Here is a 24,822-nt window from a genome sequence, read left to right on the forward strand (position 1 = left end):
GGGAATCAGCATGGTGTTATATAGTACATCCAGGTTGTGAATAGACACTTTGGGCTAATATCTAAAGCCTGGCTGGGAATGGAGCCAGGACTGAAGTCAGGCAGTCTAAGTGCTACCGGAGGCTATTCAAGATCATGGTGGCATGTCCCTCTGTCCAGCTAGATATGCACTTGACATTGCCTAGAGTCAGGGCAAAAGTTGACTGGAGATTCATTCATCAGTGATCACTTCCCCTAACATGGAAGGGAGAACAGGGCTGAGGACAGAGTGTTATAGATTATGGATTATATTAACATGACAGCCATGTTAGCACCATTCTCCAGTCTGGTAAGGACAAGTGAATTAGGATGGGACAGATAAATATTTTGAACAGTTTTTAGAAAGGCATGGGAGGACACTGATAGGTAAGATCTGGGAATAAAGTTACTGGTGTATACTTGGCGAGGGGCAGGAAGGCTGGAGGCTGGGAGGCATGATGCTGTTCATAAATGGATGGACTAGTAATCATCATACATTGTAATTAATATATTCCTAAACTTTTTCTCATCAATATAGTTGTTTGGGACTATTGCTATCTGACTCCCCAATACCCTTCCAGACATTTGAATAAATAAAGAAAAAGGGAAATTAAGAGATTTTTCCATCTGAAACATTTACAGATAAAATTGGCGATAAAATTCTAGGTCTCTTGGGTCATGATCTGTTGTTTATTCAGCCTTGTTAGAGAGATACTTTTAATATAGAGGGATAGGAACCAGAGACATCTGGCCTCTGAATAAATTCAATGAGGAAAAGAACCTGGTAGGTTTGTGGAGATGGCCTGATTACAAATAATACTGTCTAGAGAACTCCATGACTCACCAATTCCACTCCTAGATATATCCCAAGAGAAATGAGTGCATCATTTTCACCAAAAGATAAGTATAAGAAGATTCATAGCAGCTTTATTTATCATCACCCAAATACAGAAACAATTCAGGGTTTATCATCAGAAGAATGGATAAACAAACTGTGGTACATCTCTCTAATGGAATACTACCCAGCAATAAAAAGGATCAAACTACTGATACAGCAGCATGAATGAATCACAAAGGCATCGTGGTGAATGAAAGAGAACAGTCTTAAAAGAGTACATTCAGCATGACCCAAACAAAGTGACAGAAATCACATTATAATTAGAGTTATCTGGTCACCTAACTCTTCTGGAATTGGGAAATGATAGAAAGTCTTAGATATGTGGCAGAGAGGCTAGACTCCCTTGGTCCCAGAGCCCAGGAATCACTCCCATAGCTCAAAGGGGCCTACCAAGGGGTCAGGGCAACCAGCATCACTGACATTGCAAACATCAGGGCTGATGAAGCATCTTTGTTCCCTGGTGTTCTACAGGCTCCTGACCCTCTAGGAGTGAGAAACGTGGGGGAGGGGTTGCACTTTGGAGCTGGAGGGGAAAGGCCTACGCTGAGCTGAGGCAGTTGGGCTGTTCAAGCTCTCAAGCATCACAGCTTCTGAGTTGAGCTCTGGGAAAATTCTCACTCAGAGGTACACCCACCTTCTCTTCCCTCAAAATGGTTTGGCCAAGAAAATACCAAAGCAATAGAGAAATGGGATCTATCAGAGGTAAATGATTTTGTTTCTTTTCACCTCAATAGTTGTCACAAGCAGAGGCTGTCCCCTTCCAACTTTGCTTTCACATGCTGCCATGGCTTGAGCTGGAGGTGTGGGTGGGAGGCTTCTCTAACTTCTCAGAACAGAGGACAGATGGGGCGTTGAGGGGTGGGTTCTTCTAGCTCTCTGGGTAAGGCCTGGAGTGGATTCTGTGAGAGAAGTTGCCAGCAGATTGGGAAACTGAGGTCCAGAGAGGGATAGCAGGATACTGGAAGCAGGAACCAGGGAGGTGGGCTTAGAAGTTCTCATAGTGGTGCATGAAGTGGGCTCGGTCCTGCCTGTTGACCAGCTGACAGGCCTTCTCTACATTCTTGGTCATGCCAGGAGGGCCACAGCTAAACACCCCAATCTTGCGCACCTGTTAGGCAATTAGAAAGAGAAGGAGAGGCCTGGAGCCTTGTGACGCTCACTCTTTGCGGAAGAAACTTCTCCAGCTTAGCCAGAATGACCTGAGTTCTACCCCAGGCCCTGAGGAGGAGGCTTGAGCTGTGGGGAAAGTCCTCCTCTAACACTTTACCCCATCCTGGGGTCCAGTGGAATTCTCTATTCAGGATAGAGCTGCAGGGTGCTTCAGGGCCAAGACGACCCGAGTCCCAGGGAAGGAGGGGGTCAGACCAACCTGTGGGTGGACCTCTTGCAGGGAGTTAAAGAAGGGCTCAAAGGGGGGGCGGCCAAAGTGGGTGACAGAGCGCAGGCCCGTGAACAGACTCCGGTTCAGCACCTTCTGGAAGTGTCGCTCACAGATGTACTGGGGAGGCAGGGATGGAGGAAGGTCACAGCCAGGCACACCAGGGTCAACTCTTAGCCCAAATGGTGGCTCACCTGGCCTGCCTGGCTGGCCCTGACCTTACCAACATGGTGGTCCTGAGATCAAACTTCTCAGCCAGCTGGGTGATGTAGATGTGCACAGACACCAGGTCCTGGCAGTCATTCTCCTCTACCTCCCTGATGATGTCAGCCAGCCACTCGAACTGCCGCTGGGTCCGTGTCACCCAGATGAAGTAGATCTGGGGGCACAAGCCGGAGCTCAGGACCAGCTCAGCTCAGGATCCCTGCATCCCTGGGACCTTCACCTGAGAGGCTGGGAAGCCTCAGACTGCCCACATACAAGAAAGCTCTGATCCCAGCCAGGCTTCTGAGGATCTGCTGGGGACAGATCCTTCTGGCTATCCCCCTACCTTCCCTCAGTTGGCAGCTGGAAAACTGGGTATGAATGCTTTTAGACTTGCACCTAAAAGCCAGGGCCTTTCCCTCATGCTCTTCTGCTGAGACTCTGGAACACAATCAGGATGCCTGTTCCCCATTTGAAGAAGGGGGGAGGGACGCTCACCTTTTTACAGAGCATTTGGTTGCCCAAGGCTGATTTAAAGATCAGGTCTTTGAGGATGGAGGCAAAGGGGGTGACCCCAATGCCCCCTCCTACTAGTACTGACACCTCAAACTTATGCCACTCCTGGTGGCCCTCTCCAAATGGTCCATCCAGGTACAGCTGTCAAGAGAAGAGGAAGATGAGATGAGCTGAGCCACTCTCCAGCTCTGAAGCCAGAAACAGACAGTGAAGGGAAGCAGAAGGAGGATTGGGACAGAGCACCCTAGTGTCTTCTGGGACACCCCATCCCCCTCCCAACCCAACCTTCAAGTGACTAGAGTACCTATTCTCAGGTCAGGGAAGGCAAGGACCTTCCACTGATGGCAAAGGCTGCAAAGTGGGGTTCCCAGTGATGGGTACCTTTGGGTATCTGGCACAGCCTTGGCTTGTCAGAGGTGAGTAGATCTCCCTGAGGCGAGTAGTCCAGGGCCCCACAGCCCGAATGTGCAGGCTGAGTGTGTCCTCATGGGGCGCAGAGGTCAGCGTGAACGGGTGGTATTCATTGGTCCCCAGAGCCAGGCAAGCAATCCGCACCCACTGCCCTGACTTGTAATCGAAGTCCTGGGGCCGCTCAAACTGCAAATGGGTCACTCCTGGGGGTCAGGGGCAAGAAAAAGCATAGATGATAAGGCCTGCTCCTAGTACCTGAGGACTGACAGGTATCTGTCCTCTACATGCTCCTAGGCCCAAGGAGTGTTACATGGTCACATGATCTGGGCAAATGGGTTCTTGTGTCTGAGAGTAGGAAGGTTCCCTTTTCTGTTTTCTGGGTAACATAAGAGTTGGGCTTCTCTGCTCCCTTGTTCCAGCCCCTCTCTTCCTCTCATCACCCTGCAAAGGCCCAGGCCCTGAATTCTAGCTGGTGGAGTGGAGGGACCTTAGGCTCTCCAAGGACCATCTCGGTGTTTATCATACCTCCTCCATTTGAGGGTAACCACTGTGATGAGTCCTGTCTGCGTGCCTGCTATGTATCATTTATCTAATGTTTTTCTTTAAATTGACTTATTCTTCAATCCAATTTATCTTGACAAGGAACTTTATCACTAAGGTAAGGTGCTGAGTCTCAGGTCTGAAAAATCTTTATTGAAAAAGGAAGCTAGCAAATACTGAAGCGTATCAAAGGCATACCTACACCACTTCCAGACTTGGTCCTAAAATAATCTTGATTGAAATGAGATTAATTTTCTTGCAGTATGAGTCCTGAAGGTAAGACACCCCGGGGACACCTAATATCATCATCCACCACCCTCCACGGTAATATGAATCCTCACTTAGGCTAACCCTGACCCTCAATAACAGGCTGGCAATCAGGGCCATTTGACTGTCTCTGAAGGTGCTGTTCTAAGAGGACATATGGTTCCCTGCCCTGTACTTCTGTACCCAGGCCACACATGTGGGGGTTATTCTTATTCTTAAACCCCTCTGCTTCTCTTTCAGGCATCTTTTCACATAGTCACTTCTCATTGTCTGCAAGACTCTTCTGGAGATAAGCACAGCCCTTTCTGAGGCTGCATTTCTATTAGGAAAGCTTCGGGAATCCCAAAGAGGGTATCAGAAGCTGTGATGGGGATCAGAAGGACTAGTGTGCTTCTCCTGTGTTGAGGAGCTGGAGTCAAGCCGGGCTGGTACCTGAAGGCAGCAGTTCTACCTTCACCACGCTGATCTCCACCTTCTTCCGGCTCAGGCTCACCAGCTTGTCTCCCCCATAGATAATTGCTGGGACCAGGAAGTAGATGTGGAAACTGGGCAGCTGGATCAGAGCGTAGCTGCCATGGATGATGAGCTGCAGACAGGGCCAGTTAGTATACCTCAAGCCTAGTCAGGTCCCCACCCTGCACCCCGCCTCTTGCCTGGTTACTTCCCTCCCAGGCACCAGGGTGGGTGGGGCTGCAAATACTTGAGTCTGGGTTTCAGATCTCAGGGTCTCAGTCTGAGATCTTGGATCTAATCTCCCAGCTCCGTCCTTTACTGCCACTCCCATCCTGAGTACTCTCCTCCATGCCTGTTGCTGCCCAGAGAAGTCCCTCACCAGGGCATAAAGCAGGACATAAAGGTGGTGGGTCAGCCAGAAGCCCTGGAAGCTGCGGTGGCGGAAGTGGTGAGCAGCGAAGACATACATGATGGCCAGGATCAGGAGCAGGAGGACTCCTGTCATACCTGAGAGCAAGAAGACAGGTGTTAGGGTCCGTAAACAAGTCAAGATGGCGCCTGGCACTTTGCTAGGAGGAGTGGTTTGTGAAGTAATGCCAGTGAGCCATTAAGATGATGGAGATTCCTTGATGAGTGACTGCTGTGTCTAGATTATGTCAATTGGGTTAAGCTGTGTGTAAGCATTAAGATGATGATTCCTTATTGGTTGACTGCTGTATCTGGTTTATGTTAATTAAGTTAAGCTGTGTATTCAGTTATGTATATATGCCCCTACTGTCTTACAATAAATGGCTCCCACTCTCCCACTCCTGCTGTATCAGTCTTCACAAGTTGCTCGCCGCACCCCCCCCACCCCCGGTTATTTTGCTGCAGCCAGACTGCGGCAGACAGGTTCAGCCTGGGCTGAAAATAGACACAGAATATTCCCCATTCTGCCTTCCTTCCTCTCTCATCCTTAGAATGGCCTGCCTGGAGAGGCTAGAGCTGAGGCTTGTGCAGCAGGCTAGAAAATGAACCAGTGGCCAGTAAAGACCCATGTGTATTTAAGGAAATGGAGGCAAAAGTAGAAGCCCTCAGACAGAATCTCCAGATCCCATATAGAGCCCCGGTCCCTACCTGGAACTGTCTCAAAGAACCACCAGTAGTACTTCTGAGGAAGCTTAGACCTGTGGGGCAAAGACACATTGAGCCTCTGAGATACACTGAGGCAGGAGGGGCTCCACCGCTGTCATACACAGTCTAACTGTTCCTGCTGGCCCTGACTGCTGAGGTTACTAGGCCTCCACCTAGATGACAATTAGTATACCTCAAGCGATTCTTCCAAGGAACATGGCACCCAGCCTCCCCCAGTTCTACCCTTTGCACGCTCAGCAAATTTTCCTCCCATGTTATCCTAAGTTCTCTTACTGCAGTTGACTCTTGCTTCCTTGAGTGCTGGGTTCATTATTTTGTATCCATAAAGACAGAGATTTATGGGTTTTTTTAAAATTTAGTTGACAGTGGATTTTTTACTTTATTTCTTTATTTATATGTGGTGGTAAGGATGGAACCCAGGGCCTCATACATGCCAGGTAAGCGCTCTACCACTGAGCCACAACCTCAGCCCCTAGATTTATGTTTTGTTCACCACTCTATCCCTGGGTTTACAGCTATACCAGGCCCACAGTAAATTCTCAGTAAGTATGTGTAGAATGATTCCAAGTATCTTAACATCCCTACTCTTTGGCACCTGGCTGGATACCCAGGACATGGTCCATAAATGTTTGCCCAATGAATAAATGGCAAGCTGTGTGTCAAGTACATGCACAAAGAGTATCCAATCATCTTCTAAACATCTTTCCTGGCCAATCATAGTCAGCTTCCTTAAGGCAAGGAGATCACCTTTCAGTTTCCCTCAGTGGGAAAACTTTGCACCTTCACTCAGTGAGAAGCTGAGGGTCTTTGGCTATCTCTTTTCTATTACACCTTCCAGCCCACCCAGGAGACCCAGAGAGCACCTTCCCCAGAACTGACCCATCATTCACAAAGACGTTGGGGAATACACAGGCCATCAGGCTGAGAGGGCTGATTGAGAAGATGTAGATATTGACCGCATGGCCAGCACTGTGCAAAACTGAAAAAGACAATATCAGAGAGAGATGCCAGCCAGGGCTGACTCTATCTCTAGTCCAGAGTGGGAGAGACAGCACCAGAGGAGACAGGGAGGTATAAAGAGCTCCAGCCTTCTCACTGTTTCCCCCAAAACTAGACCTATGGGGCTGAAGCAAAGGGGAGAAGGCCAGGAGCCACATACTGGCCAGGATAACAGCACCCATGGCAATCCAACGATGGAAGTCCACAGCAGCATCAAAGGGGATGTATCGATTGAGGAAGGTCTCTCGCAGGAAGGTGATTAGGTTGCGACACATAGTTAGCAGGATGTAGGAATACATGAAGGAGATGCTGGCTGCTGTTCCTCGTGACAGGATGATGCCCACATAGGTGGTCTCTTCAATGTCCGTGGGTGGTGAGGCAAAGGCATAGTCTGGGGCCAGAGATGGGTAGATCAGCATGGCCCAAGATGCATGGTCATGAGCCTGAGTCAGAACACCTGGCCTCTTCCATCCAGGCACTGAGGACCAGGAAGAGCAACCAGAGGGCTTTCCATTCCTCCCTGAGGGACAGGGCCTGCTCCCTGCCCACTGCCCACAGCCTGAAGCTCTTACAGTAGGCACGCTCTGCAAACAGGCCCACACAGATGGCTGAGAAGACTGCGATGCACACAATATGGCGCCGATAGTTCTCCACAAAGCGCTTGAACTGCTGCAGCTTCTGGGCCAGGAGGCCTCGTGGCATCTTCTCCTGTAGTGCCTCTGTGTACAGCCGGGGAGAGGACCCCACCACCCTGTACCGGTGGGAGACAGGGTGCTGGTGAGAGAGGAGTACCCTGGCCTTCCCTCAGTGTCTATGAGAACCAAGGTCAGGATGGACAAAGGAAGCGAGGCAGCCTCCCACTCCCCCAACTCTACTTCCATCTTCACTTGCTCTATCCATCCCCTCTTCTGTTTCTCCATAACTCTACCTCTTATTCCTGCTCCTCTTTCTTCTGTCCTTCCCCTGTCCTGCTCCCTGTACAGGCCCACCACCATGCCCAAGGAGTCAGGAGTCAGGTGACCCCTTACTACCCCTTACTTACGGGTATAGAGGTTGACACTCTAGCCCCAGTCATCTAGTGGGACAAGTGGAATGAGCCTCAGAATGATCCCTTTTAGTCAAGGAGGTGTGGGCAGGACCCAGAGTCCCTGAGACTTCTCTTCATGTCTCTTTGGCCCCAGAGATCCGGAAAACACTCACTTTTTGCCAAACCTCTTCTTTATCCCAGAGCCTCCCAACTCTGGAGCTTCTGAAGCAGGGAGTCCCGGTTCCTGGGAGCAGGAGCTGAAAAAAGAAAATGGAGCCTGTGTCTTAATACCCAGGAGAAGAAACTGTCAGTTCAAAGCTTGGGGCAGAGGCAAACCAGGGAGCGAGGGGAGAATGACTATAGTCTTCTCATCTGTTCTGTAGGATGACTCCAGCCTGGAGTGGCAGGAAGAGAGACAAAGTCCTGAGCAGAATGGGGTGTGGCAGGCAACTGTAATTTGGGCTGAAACTGACCATGGTGATAAGAACTACTTTCAGAGGGCAAATATCTGACCCTGGGGATTGATTGGCCAGCCCTACTTCCTTCATTCTCTGCAGGAGACCTAGTTAAGGAGACCTCCCTGTTCCTTATTCCTGTTTACCATTTCCTAGGATTCCGAGTGATGAATGAGACTCGACAGTTGATGTTTTGTTTAAAGACATCTCCAACACCTGGAAAGGAGAACAGAGGCTGGACTGGGTTTCCCATGAGGGCAGTGGGGTGATGGAGGGTGGAAGACTGACCTCTCCTCCCATCCCTCTGCAAAGGCTACCAAGGCACTTGCTGGTGACTTGGTCATATCTGACCCTGCTCTGCTCTCTTTCCACATAAAGCACCCGCAGTACATTGGGAAGACAATGTGGCAACTTTGCGCTATCAGAAAAAGAGGGAGCCTCTGGGCAGATGCAATCCTGCATGTCCTTTGTGTAAAAAAAAAAAAAAATAGTGCTTTCTTCACTGGCCAGATACACCCCAGGTCAATGCCTGTGGCTTTAGCAGTATGTTACCGGATTTCAGTTGCCCCTTGACCTCAGTAAGCATCTTCGTGCAATAATACAACTTGTATATCCATATACGATGCCCTGAATACATGTGCCTGGCTCAGAAGGCACCAAGGACTCAGAAGAATAAGACCTAGGTACTGTCCACCATGAGTTTTATTTTGAAGACTGCCATTTCCCAAATCCAACAATTCCTTACACACTCACATACCTCCACCTCTACCTTTGACACAGAGCTGTGTGAAGCGAAGCTCATTGTCATGGTCCCGAAGCATGAAGTGAAAGTCTTCCCATGTTAACTCCTCCTTGTCCTGGAAGCCAGACTCTCGAAACATGGACTCCACCACCTCAGCCAGCTGTGCCTTGGACAGGCAGTTGTTGGAGATCTCAATGAAGGACCTGTGAAGGACCAGAGACAGAAGAGGTCAGTCCAATGAGGTCAGACTTGGACAGGTGCAGGGTGAGGCAGCTTAAGATTACCTAAGGTGTACTACAAGTGACCTGGGAAATGGCCCTGAGAAGATGCTCATCTGGCCTGAAATTGACACTAATGTGGTTAGGGTGTTCAAAATACAGAACAGAATTGAAAGTGACCTTGACTAGTAAGAAAAAGCAGCCTTTGAACCAGAGGGCATCTACCACTGGGAATGAATATCCACTTGGTGCATGGACATATCCATTGTGTGCCACAGCCCTGTCTCGTGATGGGCTTTCTGCCACTTCCCATAGCTACCCCTGGGCTCCCACTTTGACATTCCAGTGAAGGCACCAGACAGTAGGGTGGGGAGATATAGCTGTGATGGCTACTGCTTCCTAGGGCAACACTCTAGGGCACAGGCAGGTGTGTCTCCACATCTAATCTGACAGCACCCAAGTGGTAGCTACAGTGGCCAAACTCTTTTCTTAGGTTGTGCTTTGGGACAAAAACCAACCAGGCGAGAATGTACAAATCCACCAGAAAAAGACCTGGGCCACATGGCAAGAACTGCCATCACATTAAAAAGCATCATCTCACTGAGGCTCAGCAAGAACCATACTGAGTTACAGGGTAAGAAAGTGGGAACTCAGCCCTCGGTGATCAGGGCCTTCTCCTGCATTCCTAGGAGCTGTGTGAAGCACCGAGGGCTGGGCAATGACACACAAGGGAGGTACAGACTGAAATTAGCTTTGAGAAGCCTACATCTAGTTGGGGTATCTGGAATTTGGCAGGTAAGGGGCATGCTTAAAGAAAGAAAAGAGTGAAAGAGAATAGAATTGTTACAAGATCTGCCAGGCACAGTGGCACATGCCTGTAATCCCAGCGGCTCGAGAAGCTGAGGCAGGAGGGTTGTGAGTTCAAAGCCAGCCTCAGTAATGGCGAGGCACTAACAATTCAGTGAGACCCTGTCTTTAAAGAAAATAAAATACAAACTAGGACTGACAATGTGGCTTAGTGGTCGAGTGCCCCTGTGTTCAATCCCCAGAAACCACCCCCCTGCAAAAAACAAAACAAAACAAAACAAGAATTATTATAAGAATCTAGGCTGCTGTATTTATACTATTTATTCATTTGCTCATTTCACTTTGTCTTATTTAGTTAACCATGTGTGGAATGCTTGCTATGTGTCAATCTTTGTGTGGAGGAAGCCTACTCAACAAGGAACACAGAGAGATGAGTCTCACCCTATGACAAGGTATTATCTTCAGAAATGAGAAGTCAATGATACTCGAAGCTGGTCTTTATCAACACACCAAAACCAGAAATGGCTTAAGAAACAGGAAGAAAGAAGGGTTCGAATATAGAGGAACTTTCCTATTGTTTTTTTCTCCTATTGTGGTGATTGATATTAGAGAGTGACCAAGGTCATCCATGCATTATTTCGTTGTGTAAAGCAGTTTTGTATGTGGTAAAAGAGTTTACAGAGACCCAAAGGCATCTAAAGGGATTAAATAGGCTTCTGTTGTTGTTCATATTGGTATTGGTTTTTTTTTTTTTTTTGGCTTGTTTATTTGCATGTCTTTTAAAAGTAGGGAGACTTTCCTGGCTGCTGTTGACAGGTATAGACCCTCCTTGAGGCAGGTAAACCTTTGAAGCCAGGTGTTCTAAGAATCTAGCATGCAGTGTCCAGGTCACCTTTCAACATAGATGGCCAACTAGCTGCCTCTCCTGCCCTCCTCTGACCTGACCTATTTTTCTGTTTAAAATGTCCAGGACGTCTCAGGATTAGAAGGGCCCACCTCGTACCGCATCATGGTGAAGAATTCATCCTTGGAGAGGAAGCCATTCCCATCCAGATCATACATGGTGAACATCAGGCGGGACTTATCTTCTGGGGAGCCTGGGGGAGATAGGGAGATGCAGACCACCTCCCCAGGTAGAGACCTTCGATAACTCAGATGGCCTGCTGTCCCTGGCCTCCTACCTTTCATGAAGACCACCAGGATGTCCAGGAACTCCCGGAAGGACAGGTAGCCATTACCATCCTTGTCAGCCAGAGAGAACATGGACTCCACAAACATGTCCTGGGGCTTGAGGCCCAGCGACTCAGCAAACTCAGCCCTGCTCAGCTCACAGGTCAGAGCCTGCCGCACCTTCTGGGATGAGTCCAGAGGCAGGGTCCCTGCATCTGCCTGGTTGATGTCCAGCACCTGCACTTGGGCAACAGCAGAGGAAGGGAGAGAAGGGCATAAGGCCTGGGCTGGAAGCAGTTCAGTGACTGTTCACATTTCCCCACAGTACATTTCAGAAAGGCTGAGCCTAGATGCTTAGATATATTGACTTGAGCCTCTGCTCCCCTATGGTGGGGGTGAGGACTGAATTTCTAGCATCCTGACCACTTCTCCCTGGAATCAAGCACCATATGATGGGGGTGGTGATGACAGAAGGAAAGTGGAGAGCAGGGGTGAGTGGCAAAGTTGGGAAATGGAAACTGAAAGAGCCTATGCTGGGGACAGATGTTAATCACAGACAAGCAGGAAGAGACTGGGGCTATGCTTTCATGCCAGTTCAGATAGGGCTACCATGTACCTATGATTTTGTCTCTGCCCATGTGCAAAGAGTTTTAAAGTTACATGTAACTTCCATTTTTTTAAACGCCTATAACTTACCAAGCACATCAGCTAAGCACTACATATAGAACAGTGTTTTCCAAACTTGAGCTAGCCCAGGATCAGGAGAGCTTATTAAAACACAGACTGCTGGATCCCACCCCCAGAGTGCTTCCTTCAGTTTCTTTGGAGAGGGGCCTGAGAATTTTCATTTCTAACAAGTTCCCAGGTGAGGTTGATGCTGCTGGTCCAGGAGCCAACCTCTGAGAGCATGCCATGTAAACTATTTCACAGGATCCTCACAATACCACCAGAGTGAGATGGATACAATTTTAATCACTGTTTCAAAGGTGAAGAAGTGGAGATACAGACCTAAAATAATATAACTTGTCTATGATCATGTAGCTTGTAAGCAGCTCAGCTGAGATCCAAACAAGGATGTCTGTCTCCAGCCCAAAGAGTGGAAACTAGTCCACTCAAGTGGGGTCCTATCCAACCTAGGTTGGCCCCATCCCCTAGTCTGGGCCCATCTCCAAAGGCACAAGGCATGGCACCTGAGCAAAAAGTTGTCTGAAGAAGATCTCCAGGATACGCCCACGCTGCTGCTTGGTCACAGCCTTCCTGAGCAGCTCACTCTCTCCCACCTCAGCCACGTGGAGGTCCAGAGCCCAGAACATACAGAGGCCCTGCAGTTGCTGCACAAAGACTCTCCGCTCCTCTTCACTGGTAAATAGCAGCACCTGGGTGAAAGAAAGACCCTGCCACACTTGGGAGTTCAAGCTTCCTGTCCAGCCTCTCCTTGAAGGACACTGGGTTGAAGGAAGGAGAGAAAAGCTCTTCCCGGTCTATCTGGGCTGAACCAAGTGAATGGCCTAAGGGGTCAAGTTGAGTCTGGGGCCTCTGAAAGGAGTCCCTGTTCCCAGTATAGCCCTTTACAGGTGATCTCTGTAGTTGAGGATGAGGTGGCCTGAGAGGACTTGCTTATGAGAGGAGAGATGTGTAAAAGCAGCCCAGGTCAGGGAGGCAGGACAAGCTGTACCAGGTCATACTCCTTGGGGATCTTGAGCAGCAGAGTGCGGCACCCACGGTTGCTGGACAGGATGAGGTTGACCTGCTGCAAGGGCTGCAGCTGGATGGTGCGGAGCACAGTGAGACGTCTGTCAAGGACCTGTAGGCACCTGTCTGGAAGCAGCTGGATGGTGATGGGACAGCTCTTCTCCTTGGGGCCTGGCCACTCCATTGCTAGGGAATAGGGAAGGGATGATTTGTCAGTAATTAAGCAGACATCCTTAGGCCTATACTGCTCTACAAATCTAAGCAGATACCCTAAAGCCTGGTTTTTGCCCCACTTTGTAACTTGGTTCTTTGTCTCAGGCCTCCCATCCTCCCATCTTCCTTTATTTCCCTCAGCCTCATCTCACCTGTCACTCCATCTTTGACTGCTTCCATCTCCACACTCTCTTTGCCTTTCTTTTGTAGTTTCTTGCGCTCTTGGTTCCGCAAATGAGCCACCATCCCAGAGATAACCAAACTCACTGACGGGAATCAGAAGGGGTCAATGGGGAGGAGAACCCTTCAACCACAGCTTCAGTGGGTAAAGAGGCTGCTGCCCCTACTTTCCCAAGAGCCCTTGGGCGTGGCCTCAAACTGTGCCCAGGAGCTAGCCCTGTAGGCCAACAGGTAATGAGGGGATGGGCCAGTCTGTGGGGAAGAGGGGGCCAGATGAAGAGAAATAGGGAGGGGGCAAAAAACTCACCTAATGGAAAGCAGCAGAGAGCCACAATGATGAGACCATAACCAGGACCACTGCCCTTAAAGTAGTCAAGCACGGTAAGGGGTGCACAGCGGGGCAGGCCCTTGGTTGTGAGCTGCTGGGGCTGCGGGCAAGGTGAGCCTGGGGAAGAGAGCATGAAGATCTCAAAGTCCAAGGGTCATACTCCTTGGGCAGGCCTCCTTCTCCTCTTGGAAAGGACCCAGGTGTCCTCCACCCTCCCCAGGCCCACTTCTTTAAAACTTGTTTCCCTCTGAAAGATCCCTTCCACATCCCATTTCTCTGCATCCATATAGCTTGACTGCAGGGTGCAGTCCTCCTAGCAGTCCTGTCTACTCTGTGGGGTCCAGCCTAATACAGACCTCTCAGTCCAACCCTGGACTGCACCCAGTGATTCTCCCCCACAATCTGGAGCCTTCTCTGGCTACTTTCACTTGTGTTCTCCAGGGCCACTGACCATTATGCCAGACAAAGACATTGGGCTGTAGGACACTGGGGTCCACGTTGGTGACGGCTACCAGCACATCCCTCAGGGTGGTGTTTCTGATGTCTGCAATCTCTTCCTTGGTGAACAACCTGAGTTGGGGAAAGAAGGAGTTTGCTGGGAAGGGAATGCAGGCCTCCAGAAACCCAGGCTCAAGGACCCAGATGAGAAAAGAAACCCGAAGGGAATGGGAATGGTGTGGTAGGCCAACTGGGAATCAAGGGCCTATGGGGGCATTCTAAGGCCAGGCCAACATGGAGTAGGAGGTGGGCCCCGGGCAGGCCTTACCCATTCCTAGTGTTCTCAAACCAATAGCGGTCGCCATCCCGTAGCCGCACAAACTGGCTGAGAACGATGTTACTGAACAGAGGTCCAGGGTCCCCATAACTCTCTAGGAGTCCACCCAGGAGTAGCTCTAGCCGAGACAGGTCCTGGTTGTATAGGGCAGCTGTGGCCTGCAACACCTGGAAATAACGTGTGTGTACGTATGTGTGTGTGTGCTATATTGGAAAGGGTAACCACTCTTGCCCCATCCCTCAGGCACAGAACCCCAGAAGCTGCCTGCTACTCTGGCCTGGAAAGAGGTTCCTGTTCCTAGGCAGCCCCCATCAGGTGGTCACAGTCTGGTGGGAGGACCAATGTGTCCCTAGCCATGGTAAGACCCTTGTCAGGAACTTGAGGACCATACCATTACTACTCAGACTTCTGGCCACTATAATTAGCAGTTTCATGGCCACCAACCTAATGAGGTAGGACCCTGAAGAAAAAGGACACTAGTACCCCACGGAGGGGCCATTCTTCCCCAGTGGTACAGGGTAGTAGCAAGGACCATATTCTGGAGTCAAATGGCTGAATTTAAATCATGCCTCTAGAACTCACCATTATAATGGGAACATTGATAGTATCAACATTAAAATATTCTTATGTGGATTAAATGAATAGCTTATGTAAAGAATTTGGAACAGTATTGCCACAGGAAAGCTTTAGTTGCTATTATTATTATTACTACTCCTGACCTTAGGGTCTACATAGGGATTGAGGCCACTCCAATTCTTTGGGGCCTCCAATCCCAAGGCCAACAGGGCCTGCGTATAGCTGGGTAGCCCCATGTCTCGGCCACGTTGGATGCTGCTGGCCACATAATCTGTGCGGGAGAATTTGCCAGGGCCAGGCCAATAATCTGAGGAGAGACAAGACCACACACTCAGTTCTCCCAGTCCTTCTTTCCCCTGCAGCCTACCTCTGGCCGTTGAACCCTCTCCCCAACCCCAGGCTCTAGCAGTCTCCTATATGAAGTCAATATAATACTAATCTTGACTTGATGTGGGGCCAATGTCACCCTGTGTGATAAAGGCAGTTTTTCTGGTAAAAGCCTTCCTCTAAGACTCAAGATGGTTCTAGACTCGAAGTGGAAAATTCCCTGCCCTATGCCTCCCTAACTTCAAGACAGGGCTGGACTAAAACCGTTAGAGACCTAACTAAACACCAAAAGATTGTGGTACCATCCCTGCCCCCATACTCAGATATATTAATTTAAAATAAAAGCAACCCAAAACTAAGAAAAATGCTCAACGTTTATTTTCTTCTAATGACTATTTGAAGTCTGCATGTGTATCTATGTTTCTGCCCTATGGCTACTGTAGATCTACCTGTTGATCCCCAGTCTCCCTGGCCTCTAGCCCCCATCCCTTCTGGATCTGAGCTTACCCCTTAGGTCTTCAATTACTATCCTATCCTCCAGTTCTGAAATCTGGGACGCCATTCCTAGCAGCAGCTGATTCACCTCCTGGACGCTGTTCAGATTGGGGTTCTGGAAGTAAATAATACACTCAAGATAGGCTACAGAGGCCCTCCCAAAGCCTTCACCCTGTACACTGCAGCACTCTATAGGCCCTTGGTCAGTTGCAGTCAGAGTGTCTGTCTGTCTGTCTCTCTCTCTCCCTCTCTCTCCCTTCCTCCCTCTTTGAGATAGGGTCTTAATATGTTGCCCAGGATGGCCTTGAACTCCTGGACTCAAGGTGATCCTCCTGCCTCAGCCTCCAGTAGCTGGGATTACAGGTATATATGCCACTGTGCTCAGTACTCCCAGATTCTCTTGAGCAATTGCCCCAAAATAATTTTTCTCTGCCCTTCATCTTCCACCAACCTGAAGCAGCAACACCCAAAAACTGAAATTGTTTTTTCTAAATGTGTGAAGAATGTCTACCACCCACCATACCCTCCCTAACCCCAAGCTGACCTCACGAGTCCAATAGCTGTTGCAGACCCTGAGAGCTGGAGAACTGCCAAAACCATTGTTTACGACCTTCCGGAAATGACAACTGGAATTTCTGAAATGGGGAATCAAGAGCAAGTTAAGGAAATTCAGGTCAGAAGCTAAGATGAGGTTGAATCAGGTGAGTGGACTCAGTGGGGGTTGGCCAGTATCGAAGGATGTCCCATTAACTTCATTGAGCATAGCAAGGATTTGGCAATATATCTTTACTGAAGACAGAATGAGCTCTGTCTGCCCAGGGCGGGGAGGAAGGAGGGTGACCCAACTGCTGGACAAATTCTACACTCAGCAGCCTAAATTCTGTCATTAGGAAAGCTGGGGAGATTTCCCTAAGACCAAACCTCCCACCACAGGTCATATGTCAGGCTCCCAAATTCTGCTTCTCTTCCTTAGTGAAAAGTGGAGGTGTGTGAAAGGTCCCAGGCCCAGAAGGCTGCTCATTTAGCACCTCTTGCCAGGGAACTGTGCTGCCCCCAATGCCAATGCTCCCTCACCTCATGTAGACACCAGGGGGCACCATGGTGGAGAAGAACTGCTCAGAGGCCACAACGAACTCGGGGGAGATGCTGGGGTCCGTGAAAGGACGGTATCCTGAAGGAAACCGGTCACAACGGAGATAGGATCCTTACCCCTCATCCTCCAATCACATGCCTGTACCTATTTTCTTTTCCCCACGATTCTTCAGCCCAGGTATTCCCCCAGTTCCTTCACCTGCATACTCCGGGGGCGTTTGCTGCAGGAAACTGGGCAGCCACTCATACAGAGCGATGTTCTGAGAGAGGAGAGAGGAGAGAGGAGAGGTGCATTTTGGATCTGGTGGGGCCACCAGAGAGCTGAGCCCAAGGAAGACAGGTGCAGAGCTGAAGACTCAGCAGGGGCAGTCCCTGGAGAGACAAGGCAAACAGGAGAAGTACCTGGCCTGTGCCCCACAAGGAACGAGAAATGGGGGTGGGGGAGTCCGTACAAATAATCACAAGCAAAATCTCTCCTGTAAGTAGCACTGGGCCTCCTTATCATTGATAGGAGCTTTTACTAGACATTAGCTCCCTAGGAAGAGGAGCCTCCAGGAAAGCAGCATTTCTGGGTGAGGGTGATTGCAGGATGAAAAACTGTGCCAGGAAGCAGAATCTCCAGTGGACTTTCACGTGGGTGGGCAGCAGAATGAGTGGTTCTGCTGACCTGGTAGGTGGCGATGACCTTCTTGCGTGCGTGCTGGAACAGCTCCTCGTCCCCCCAGTGCGGGTGCTCCTGGGCCAGCCTCTGCGCGCACAAATTGTGGTAGCGGAACCAGAGCAGGCCCAGCGCCTGCAGGAAGGGCTCCCGGTTCCCTCGCTGGGCTCCGAAGGCTGCATAGACATGGGGGTGCACACCAGGAGACAAGGCGCTAAGTGACCTCAGGGAGCCAAAACTCACAAACCCTGGCCTGGCTCCCACCAACCGCGGGCGCCCTGACAGCTCCACCTAGCACCCTTGCGCGGCCCCCGCAACCTCACCATACAGTCCCTGATGTCCCCGCTGCCCCGTAGCGGGGTCGGGCGCGGTCCACATGAGCAGCGGGTCCTGTGAGTCCCGGGGGAAGGCGGGGTCGGGCCCCGATGCCAGCTGTCCTCCAGAGAAGCTCCTCAGAGCATCGCTCCAGGAGTGAGAGGAGCCATAGATGGCGCTGCCGTCCAGCCAGCCGGTCACCTGGTTGGTCTACGGGGGACAGGGTGGACGAGCAAGAATCAGGGAGCAGAGGTGGGCAAGGAAAGACGTGAGGGTGATGGAATGGAATGGGAGCCTTCCCCTGCCCTAGATCCAGCCCTTCAGCTGGTAGCCTGGCTGGCCTCACCAGGTCCCGGGGATTGCTGGGACTACGCCCGGTCTCCCGGTCCCAGCGGCTCCTCTGGAAGGGTAGCACCACGTTCCCCCGCTGGTCTGGGTCGAACACGGGGTCTCCCGGCGGGATGTGGATATTGAGGAATTCAGCGGGACAGCCGGGCATTTCCACACTCACCAGGTCTGACAGCACGTGGTAACCTGGGAGCGTGGGGCCAAACAAGTGAGTTAAACTGTACTCTCCCGCCCTACCCACGACCAGGGAGTCCTCCAAGGGTTCTCAGGAGCTAAAAGAACTAAGTCACAAGTCGGAAAGCAAGCTCTGCAGTCAGTTTTGAGGCTTAGCCCTAGGGAGCCTCAATTTTCTAATATGTCAACTGAAAATACAGTATCCTTTCCCAATGTTTTCGCGTGAACCAAATGATTTGATTAATATAAGTGATTTCCCAAGTCAGTCCCCACCCTCTAAGTGGCAAAGTAGTTATCATCACCTGGGGAGGAAAGCGGTAGCGAAGGACTCAGTTCTTAGAGCTATAATGGGGTCCAGTGGTGCTAATGTGTTTAGGGTAGGATTAAAAGAAGGATCAGGGAAACAAGTATCCCTGCATTGTCACCCCCAAATCTTCCAAGATGAAGGCAGACTCAAATGCTGCGGGTAGGGTAAGGTGGGAGACGAAGTAGGAATCTATGGTCTCCTTCGGACTTGTACTGGGGACCTTCTCCCCAGGCAGAGTTCCTGGTTAACCCCAGCGGGTTTTTGTTGTTGTTTGCACTTACCAAAGAATACCCCCAGCACTGTGCGGTTGCGGAGCGATGCCAGGCCGGCTCTGCCCTGTGTTGCTGCGTTGCTTAGCCTGCGCGGGTTGGGCAACAGCGGCTCCTCCAGAGCCTGATACACCCCGTCAGCGTAATTGGCTGGTACTAGACGCTGCAGCCTAGACCCTGCAAAACGCAGGGAACCGGGCTCTGTCTAAACATCAGACCCCCTTCTACTCCAACCATTTTTTCTCTCTCCTTCCTTCCTTCCTTCCTTCCTTCCTTTCTCTCTCTCTCTCTCTCTCTCTCTCTCTCTCTCTCTCTCTCTCTCTCTCTCTTTCTTTTTTCTACCTTTCGCCTCCCTCAAACTTCCACCTGTACTGATAGGATCCCATCTCCCCTGGGTCTCCTGATCCCAGCAGTGCATAAGTGTGGCGCATGTCCCGCTTCCAACACTGCACTGCTTTTTCTCACAGGGGCTGCTGCGCCCCTGCGCTCCACCCACCTGGGCCCCAGGACTTACCAGCAGCACCACGCTGGTGGTGCCTCAGATTGTTGAACCAACCATCAAAGCGCTGTACTTCCCAGGGCAGTGAGGGTGCGTCCTGGCCGCCTGTGGGCACAGAGAGCGTTCTCAGCACTAGCTTTCCAGTGACCTCTCCAGGACCCGACTGGCTTGGCCACGTCGCCAAGCTCCTCAACGGGATTCAAGGGGCGATACCTGCGATGTCCTGGGTATCCCATCCAGCTGGCCTGGATAGAGATCTGACTCCATCTTCCAGCTACTGGAAGCCGCTTTGCCTGCACTTCTTCCTTCTCACATCCCCCTGGGTAACACCTCGCAGCTAGAGAAACCCGATACTTACTGGCTGGATCCAGGAGTCCCGTCAGCAGAGCTCCCAGGAGCACTAGTGCCTCTGGACTTGCACGGAGCATACTGACCTTGCAGTCTGGGAACGGGAAGTGGTATGTGAGGGACATTCACTCTCCTACAGCAGATACTGTAGGAGTTCCAGCAGTTTCCACTTCTGGAGCAAAACTTCTAGAAGCATCAAGGAGGACCCTCATTCTTTACAGAATAACTTGCAACTATGAAGGCACTGAAGCTGTTCTTCACTTTTCACCCCATCGAAGAGCTAACCTCGACCTCGGAAACCATCCAGGTGTGAGTCCTCTGGGACACATTAGTTACAGGCAGAACAACCCAACCTTCCAGAGAGCCCTGACTCAAAGACTGGAATCCCCTACCCCCAATCTCCCCATCCTGCTTCTCCAGAGGTGATAGGGAAGGTAAAGAGGCTAATGAGCTGGGAGCCCAGGAACAATAGCCCACCCACTCCCTCCGCAATGAAGGATAAGAGCTAGAGGGGGTCCAACCTCTTAGTTTAGGGCCCCCGTCGGGTGCAGACGTTTTATTTCTTTTTGGAATCTATAGTTCTCTACTCTGTTTCCTGTCTTCAGTCCGTTACTCCAGCGCTCCTGATCTTCAGCCTTCCCCGCGGCACGCTCTTCGCCCTTCTTCAGAGTCCTCAGTCTCGCCTCTGCACGGGTATCAGCTCTGGCCAGAACCGCAAAAGGTGTGAGTATCTAGACCTGGGGCTCGCCCTCCAGTTGTAGAGGAGGGGCTCGCATAATTTGCATAATAACCTCCACCCCTCTCATTTGCATGACCTCTTTCAGCAGCGGACCCTGCTGCCTGGCTGGAACGCTACTTATCCTGCCCACGCCCCTATAAAAGGGGCCTAGGTGCTGCTCGATTTTCAAGCACAGCGAGAACAGGAAAATAACTTGCCTGTGGGAAATAATTCCGCTCGCTGGATAACCCATGGGCGCTTCAGGACAGCCTGCCTCAGTACTTCCTTAGAGGGGAGCACGGAGCTCAGACCTGACCCTCCTACTCTGGGGGTAATCCGAGCTCTCCTGCCCACCTGCCGGGGTGAAGTTCTGGATCCGCTAGCAAGATGACTTTGTGGAACGATGTACTGCCTTTTTACCCCCAGCCGCGGCATGCCGCCGGCTTCAGCGTCCCGCTGCTCATAGTCATTCTAGTATTCTTGGCCTTGGCCGCCAGCTTCCTGCTCATCTTGCCTGGGATCCGTGGCCACTCGGTAAATAGATGCTGGAAGCTAGGGTCAGGGGTTGAGGTGGGGGTCTGTCGTGGGCATCATGTCTCTTGGAGACAGAGGACAGGTAGAATTGTAAAAGGGTCTCTAAGAATAGTCAAGCTGAAGATCAGGTGGAGCAAATTCAAAAGTCTGGTGCAGCGCTTCTCAAGAAAGAGAGAGCTCCCTGTCCAAGACATCCTGGAAAAGAACTCCAGCAATTTGGAAGTGTATTGCAGAGAATGGGCACCCAGTGTGTTAATCCTAGAGTTGATTGTAGGCTTCACAGTCTCCCAGGGACTCCTACCTCTTCTTGGACAGCAGCTGCACTCCTATCCTGTCCTCTGGGTGATGATGTTTGGGCCAAAAGGACAAACACTAGCAGCTCAGACTGTTGTTTCTCCTTTATGTTGGGTTAAGATGTATGTGCATGGGTGCCTCATCCTAAAGACTCAGAAGATACTACACAGGATTCCAATTTGTAGCATTCTGGGGGCATTTCCTTAGTCTCTCCCCTCCCCCAGAACCCAGGTTGTACATTTTTCCAAGTCTGGAAGGTCCCAGTCTTTCTTTGTCTGGATCTTTGGTGGTTTCTCAGGGAACTGGCAGACCTAGGAATATCTTTATTTCCACCTCCTCTACTTGGCCTCTATGCCCTGGGGCCTCCCACTTCTGGGAGAGGTGACCCCTGCCTGCCTAGTACTTCTGGACTCACTGAGCCTTACCATGCAGTGATTGGAGTAGGAAGTAGGCAGGGACCAGGCTCCAGAGAGCTAGGGGAGTGAAGGTGACTGAAGAGTGTGGGGCAAGTTAGACCTGGAAATGGAGTTGGGGAGGTGGAAGCATATGGCCAAAAAACATCAGAAGTATCAGTAGCCCAGAGGGACTTGAAGGAAAGGCATGTCTGACATCAACCTCAAAAGGTCAAGAATGTAATTAAGATTAAGGTGGAGTGAGGTCAAGGGAGGTCCTGGGGATTGGTAAGGTAGTGCCCAAGCCTGACCTGAGTGTCTGTTTCTGCAGCGCTGGTTCTGGTTGGTGAGAGTTCTTCTCAGTCTGTTCATAGGTGCAGAAATTGTGGGTGAGTGTGTGGGTGCAGCCCATGAGGGGAGAAACTGTTGTAAGGAAGGAGGTGGGCAGAGGGTATCTGGGAAAATGGGGAATGGGTTGGTTTTTTGCTCCCTCTTCCCATTTTCCAGCTCTTTCTAATGCCCACTCTTTTGCCCTCACCATGCAACCCCATTGGACCTCTTGACCCACAGTCTGCAGAGTCTCACCTCCCATTGCCTCTCCTATTTCTTCTTTTCAGCTTTTCCCTCCCCTACCCTGTCTCCCCACAGCTGTGCACTTCAGTGGAGAATGGTTCGTTGGTAGAGTCTGGACCAACACATCCTACAAAGCCTTCAGTGTGGCCCGTGTTCAAGCCCATGTTGGTCTGCACGTGGGCCTCGTGGGCATTAATATTACACTCACAGGTGAAGAGGCTGGGGCAAAATGAACTGTTGGGGCTGGGAGATAACCATGGTTGGGGGCGTGTGCCAGGGGTAGATGGAAGGACGTCTCAACATCCCTCAGGCTCAGAAAGCAATTGGTCTTCATGGGTTTCAATTTTCCCAACCACCCTAAACCCATTTCTACCAGCCACAGGCGCCCCGCCCCTACTTCCCTATCTGAATCTGCTTAGTTTCCGGGTTCCTGGTCTTACACATTCCCATAACCCTACTGCTTCCCACAGGGACCCCAGTGCAGCAGCTAAATGAGACCATTGACTACAACGAGCAGTTCACCTGGCGTCTGGACGAAGACTACACCAAGGAGTACGTGGACGCGCTGGAGAAGGGGCTGCCGGACCCAGTGCTATACCTAGCGGAGAAGTTTACACCGAGCAGCCCTTGCGGACTGTACCACCAGTACCACCTGGCAGGACACTATGCTGCAGCTACGCTCTGGTGAGCGCTGGAACTAAAGTAGTGAGTAGAGCGAGGTGGGGTGAGGTGAGGGTGCATGCGAACGGAAGGATGGAGGCCTCCAAGGCATGTTCGGAACTGGAGATACAGCCTTGCGGATCAGAAACTCTTCGGGTCCGCACAAACCGGGAGAATGTGGAGAGGCTCAGCCAAGGCCCAGAGCTTGGGAACCCGCCCTACCCCGGGGATTCCCCGCAACTCTGCCTTCCGGGGCCCGAGCTTTCCCTCCGACGCGGGGCAAAAGGAAAATCCCGCTCACTGCCTGGCCTCCCTGCTCCCCTGCAGGGTAGCGTTCTGCTTCTGGATCCTCTCCAACGTGTTGCTCTCCATGCCTGCCCCACTTTACGGAGGTCTGGCACTTCTGACCACCGGCGCCTTCACGCTCTTCGCTGTCTTCGCCTTCGCTTCGGTCTCCAGCGTGCCACTCTGCCGGTTCCGCCTGGGCTCCTCTACCCTTATGCCTCACTATGGCGCCGCCTTTTGGGTCACGCTGGCAACCGGTGAGAATTAAGGGGAACTGCGCGGGGCAACTGGGAGTTGGACCAGATTGATGCTGGGTGGTGCTTTCCAGTTTACAAAATGAGTTCACAGGTATTATCTAATTTGCTCCTCGGAGTGGTTCCCAGACAGGCATTGTTATGGCTATTTTATAGATGAGAATAGGGAATGAAGGGTTCAGTATCTTGCATGAGAACCCCTGAATTGTGTAATCCGTATTAGAAGTCTTCCTGCGGTTGTAAATGTGAATGTGTGAGTGTGAGTATGTGTGTGTGTGTGTGTACGCGCGCGTTTGTGTATGCAACTCAACGGTTGGGCCCCCAAAGAGGGACTGAGGCGGCCAGTTCTGGCCTGGAGCCCTGACCATCCCCCCCACCATCCCCTCCCCCGCGTCTGCATCTTGCAGGCATCCTGTGCCTCCTCCTCGGCGGGGCGGTGGTGATTCTCCACTACGCTGGGCCCAACGCTCTTCGCATCTTTCTGGACCAAAGCGTCAGGGACTGCAGTGGACAGGAGAAAAGGCGCTCACCTCTCGTCCTCAACAATCCACTGCACAAGCAGTTCGGGGCCCCAAACTTAAGTATCACTACTAATCTATAAAAGGAACTCGACTCCAGACTCCTAACCCACCTTGGCACCTTGCGGGGGGGGGGGGCGGGGGTAGTGCCCACCGGGTGTGGGCCTTGAGCTGTGGTGCAGAGAAAGAAGAGCAGCTTTGGACTTGCCGCACGCACGAGGAAAGAAGTCTCCAAATGAGCTGTAAATAAACTGGTTTTTAAGAAAAGAAAAAAAAACCTCTTTCTTCACTAATTTGCATGATTTCTCTGTGCTTTTAGAGGGCAAGCGCTCAGGAGGCTTTGCTGGGCTGGAGACAGCTTAGTACTGTGCACTCTGAGGTGCTGCGAAACCGGATTCTCTCCAGCTGGAGAAACCACAGTAACCCAGGCTAGGCTTTGGGAGAGGGGCGCCCTCTAGTGAGGCCGAACGGGAACCGACCCGCACCAGCGTTGTCCTGAGCCGCCCAAGGTGGGTGGGTAGGTCTTAGGCAGGTCATGATCCCACCTGGAATCCCCTTTGCTTCCCACCTAAACTGGGAGGGAATAGGAGTTTGGAGTTTCTTCACTAACTCTTATCATTGGTTTCTTTTGGGGTGGTATCTGAGGGCCAAAGTAAGTGCTAGCAAAGCAAAAAATATAAATCCTGGGACTGTTTTTTTTTTTTAATTTTTATTTTTTACTTTTAGTTGTAGTAGGACACAATACCTTTATTTTATTTATTT

The 24,822-nt window shown here is 50.9% G+C and overlaps 2 protein-coding genes across 2 annotated transcripts; one reads left to right on the plus strand and one right to left on the minus strand.

Annotated features, from left to right (window-relative positions):
* Positions 1-1,900: 1,900 nt before the first annotated feature.
* Duox2 (dual oxidase 2) lies at positions 1,901-19,912 on the minus strand. Its single transcript, XM_026391917.2, has 33 exons — positions 19,843-19,912; positions 19,500-19,589; positions 18,998-19,162; positions 18,234-18,421; positions 17,896-18,097; positions 17,582-17,748; positions 17,114-17,174; positions 16,897-16,993; positions 16,367-16,457; positions 15,835-15,937; positions 15,144-15,307; positions 14,416-14,591; positions 14,101-14,219; positions 13,629-13,766; positions 13,294-13,407; positions 12,912-13,114; positions 12,427-12,612; positions 11,248-11,473; positions 11,070-11,163; positions 9,057-9,244; positions 8,446-8,515; positions 8,018-8,101; positions 7,390-7,568; positions 6,978-7,208; positions 6,698-6,797; positions 5,801-5,850; positions 5,064-5,191; positions 4,664-4,817; positions 3,395-3,627; positions 2,996-3,154; positions 2,517-2,672; positions 2,285-2,413; positions 1,901-2,023 (listed from the first exon to the last, which is right to left on the minus strand). The coding sequence occupies exons 1-33, from the start codon at positions 19,910-19,912 to the stop codon at positions 1,901-1,903; spliced, it is 4,638 nt and encodes a 1,545-aa protein (XP_026247702.2).
* Positions 19,913-20,937: 1,025 nt separating this feature from the next.
* Duoxa2 (dual oxidase maturation factor 2) lies at positions 20,938-24,143 on the plus strand. Its single transcript, XM_026392104.2, has 6 exons — positions 20,938-21,084; positions 22,102-22,159; positions 22,419-22,553; positions 22,814-23,027; positions 23,331-23,545; positions 23,950-24,143. Exons 1-6 carry the CDS (start codon positions 20,938-20,940, stop codon positions 24,141-24,143), a joined length of 963 nt encoding a protein of 320 aa, XP_026247889.2.
* The last annotated feature ends 679 nt before the right edge of the window (positions 24,144-24,822 follow it).

The sequence above is a fragment of the Urocitellus parryii genome, chromosome 6 (genome assembly GCF_045843805.1).
Source record: "Urocitellus parryii isolate mUroPar1 chromosome 6, mUroPar1.hap1, whole genome shotgun sequence".
NCBI lineage: Eukaryota > Metazoa > Chordata > Mammalia > Rodentia > Sciuridae > Urocitellus > Urocitellus parryii.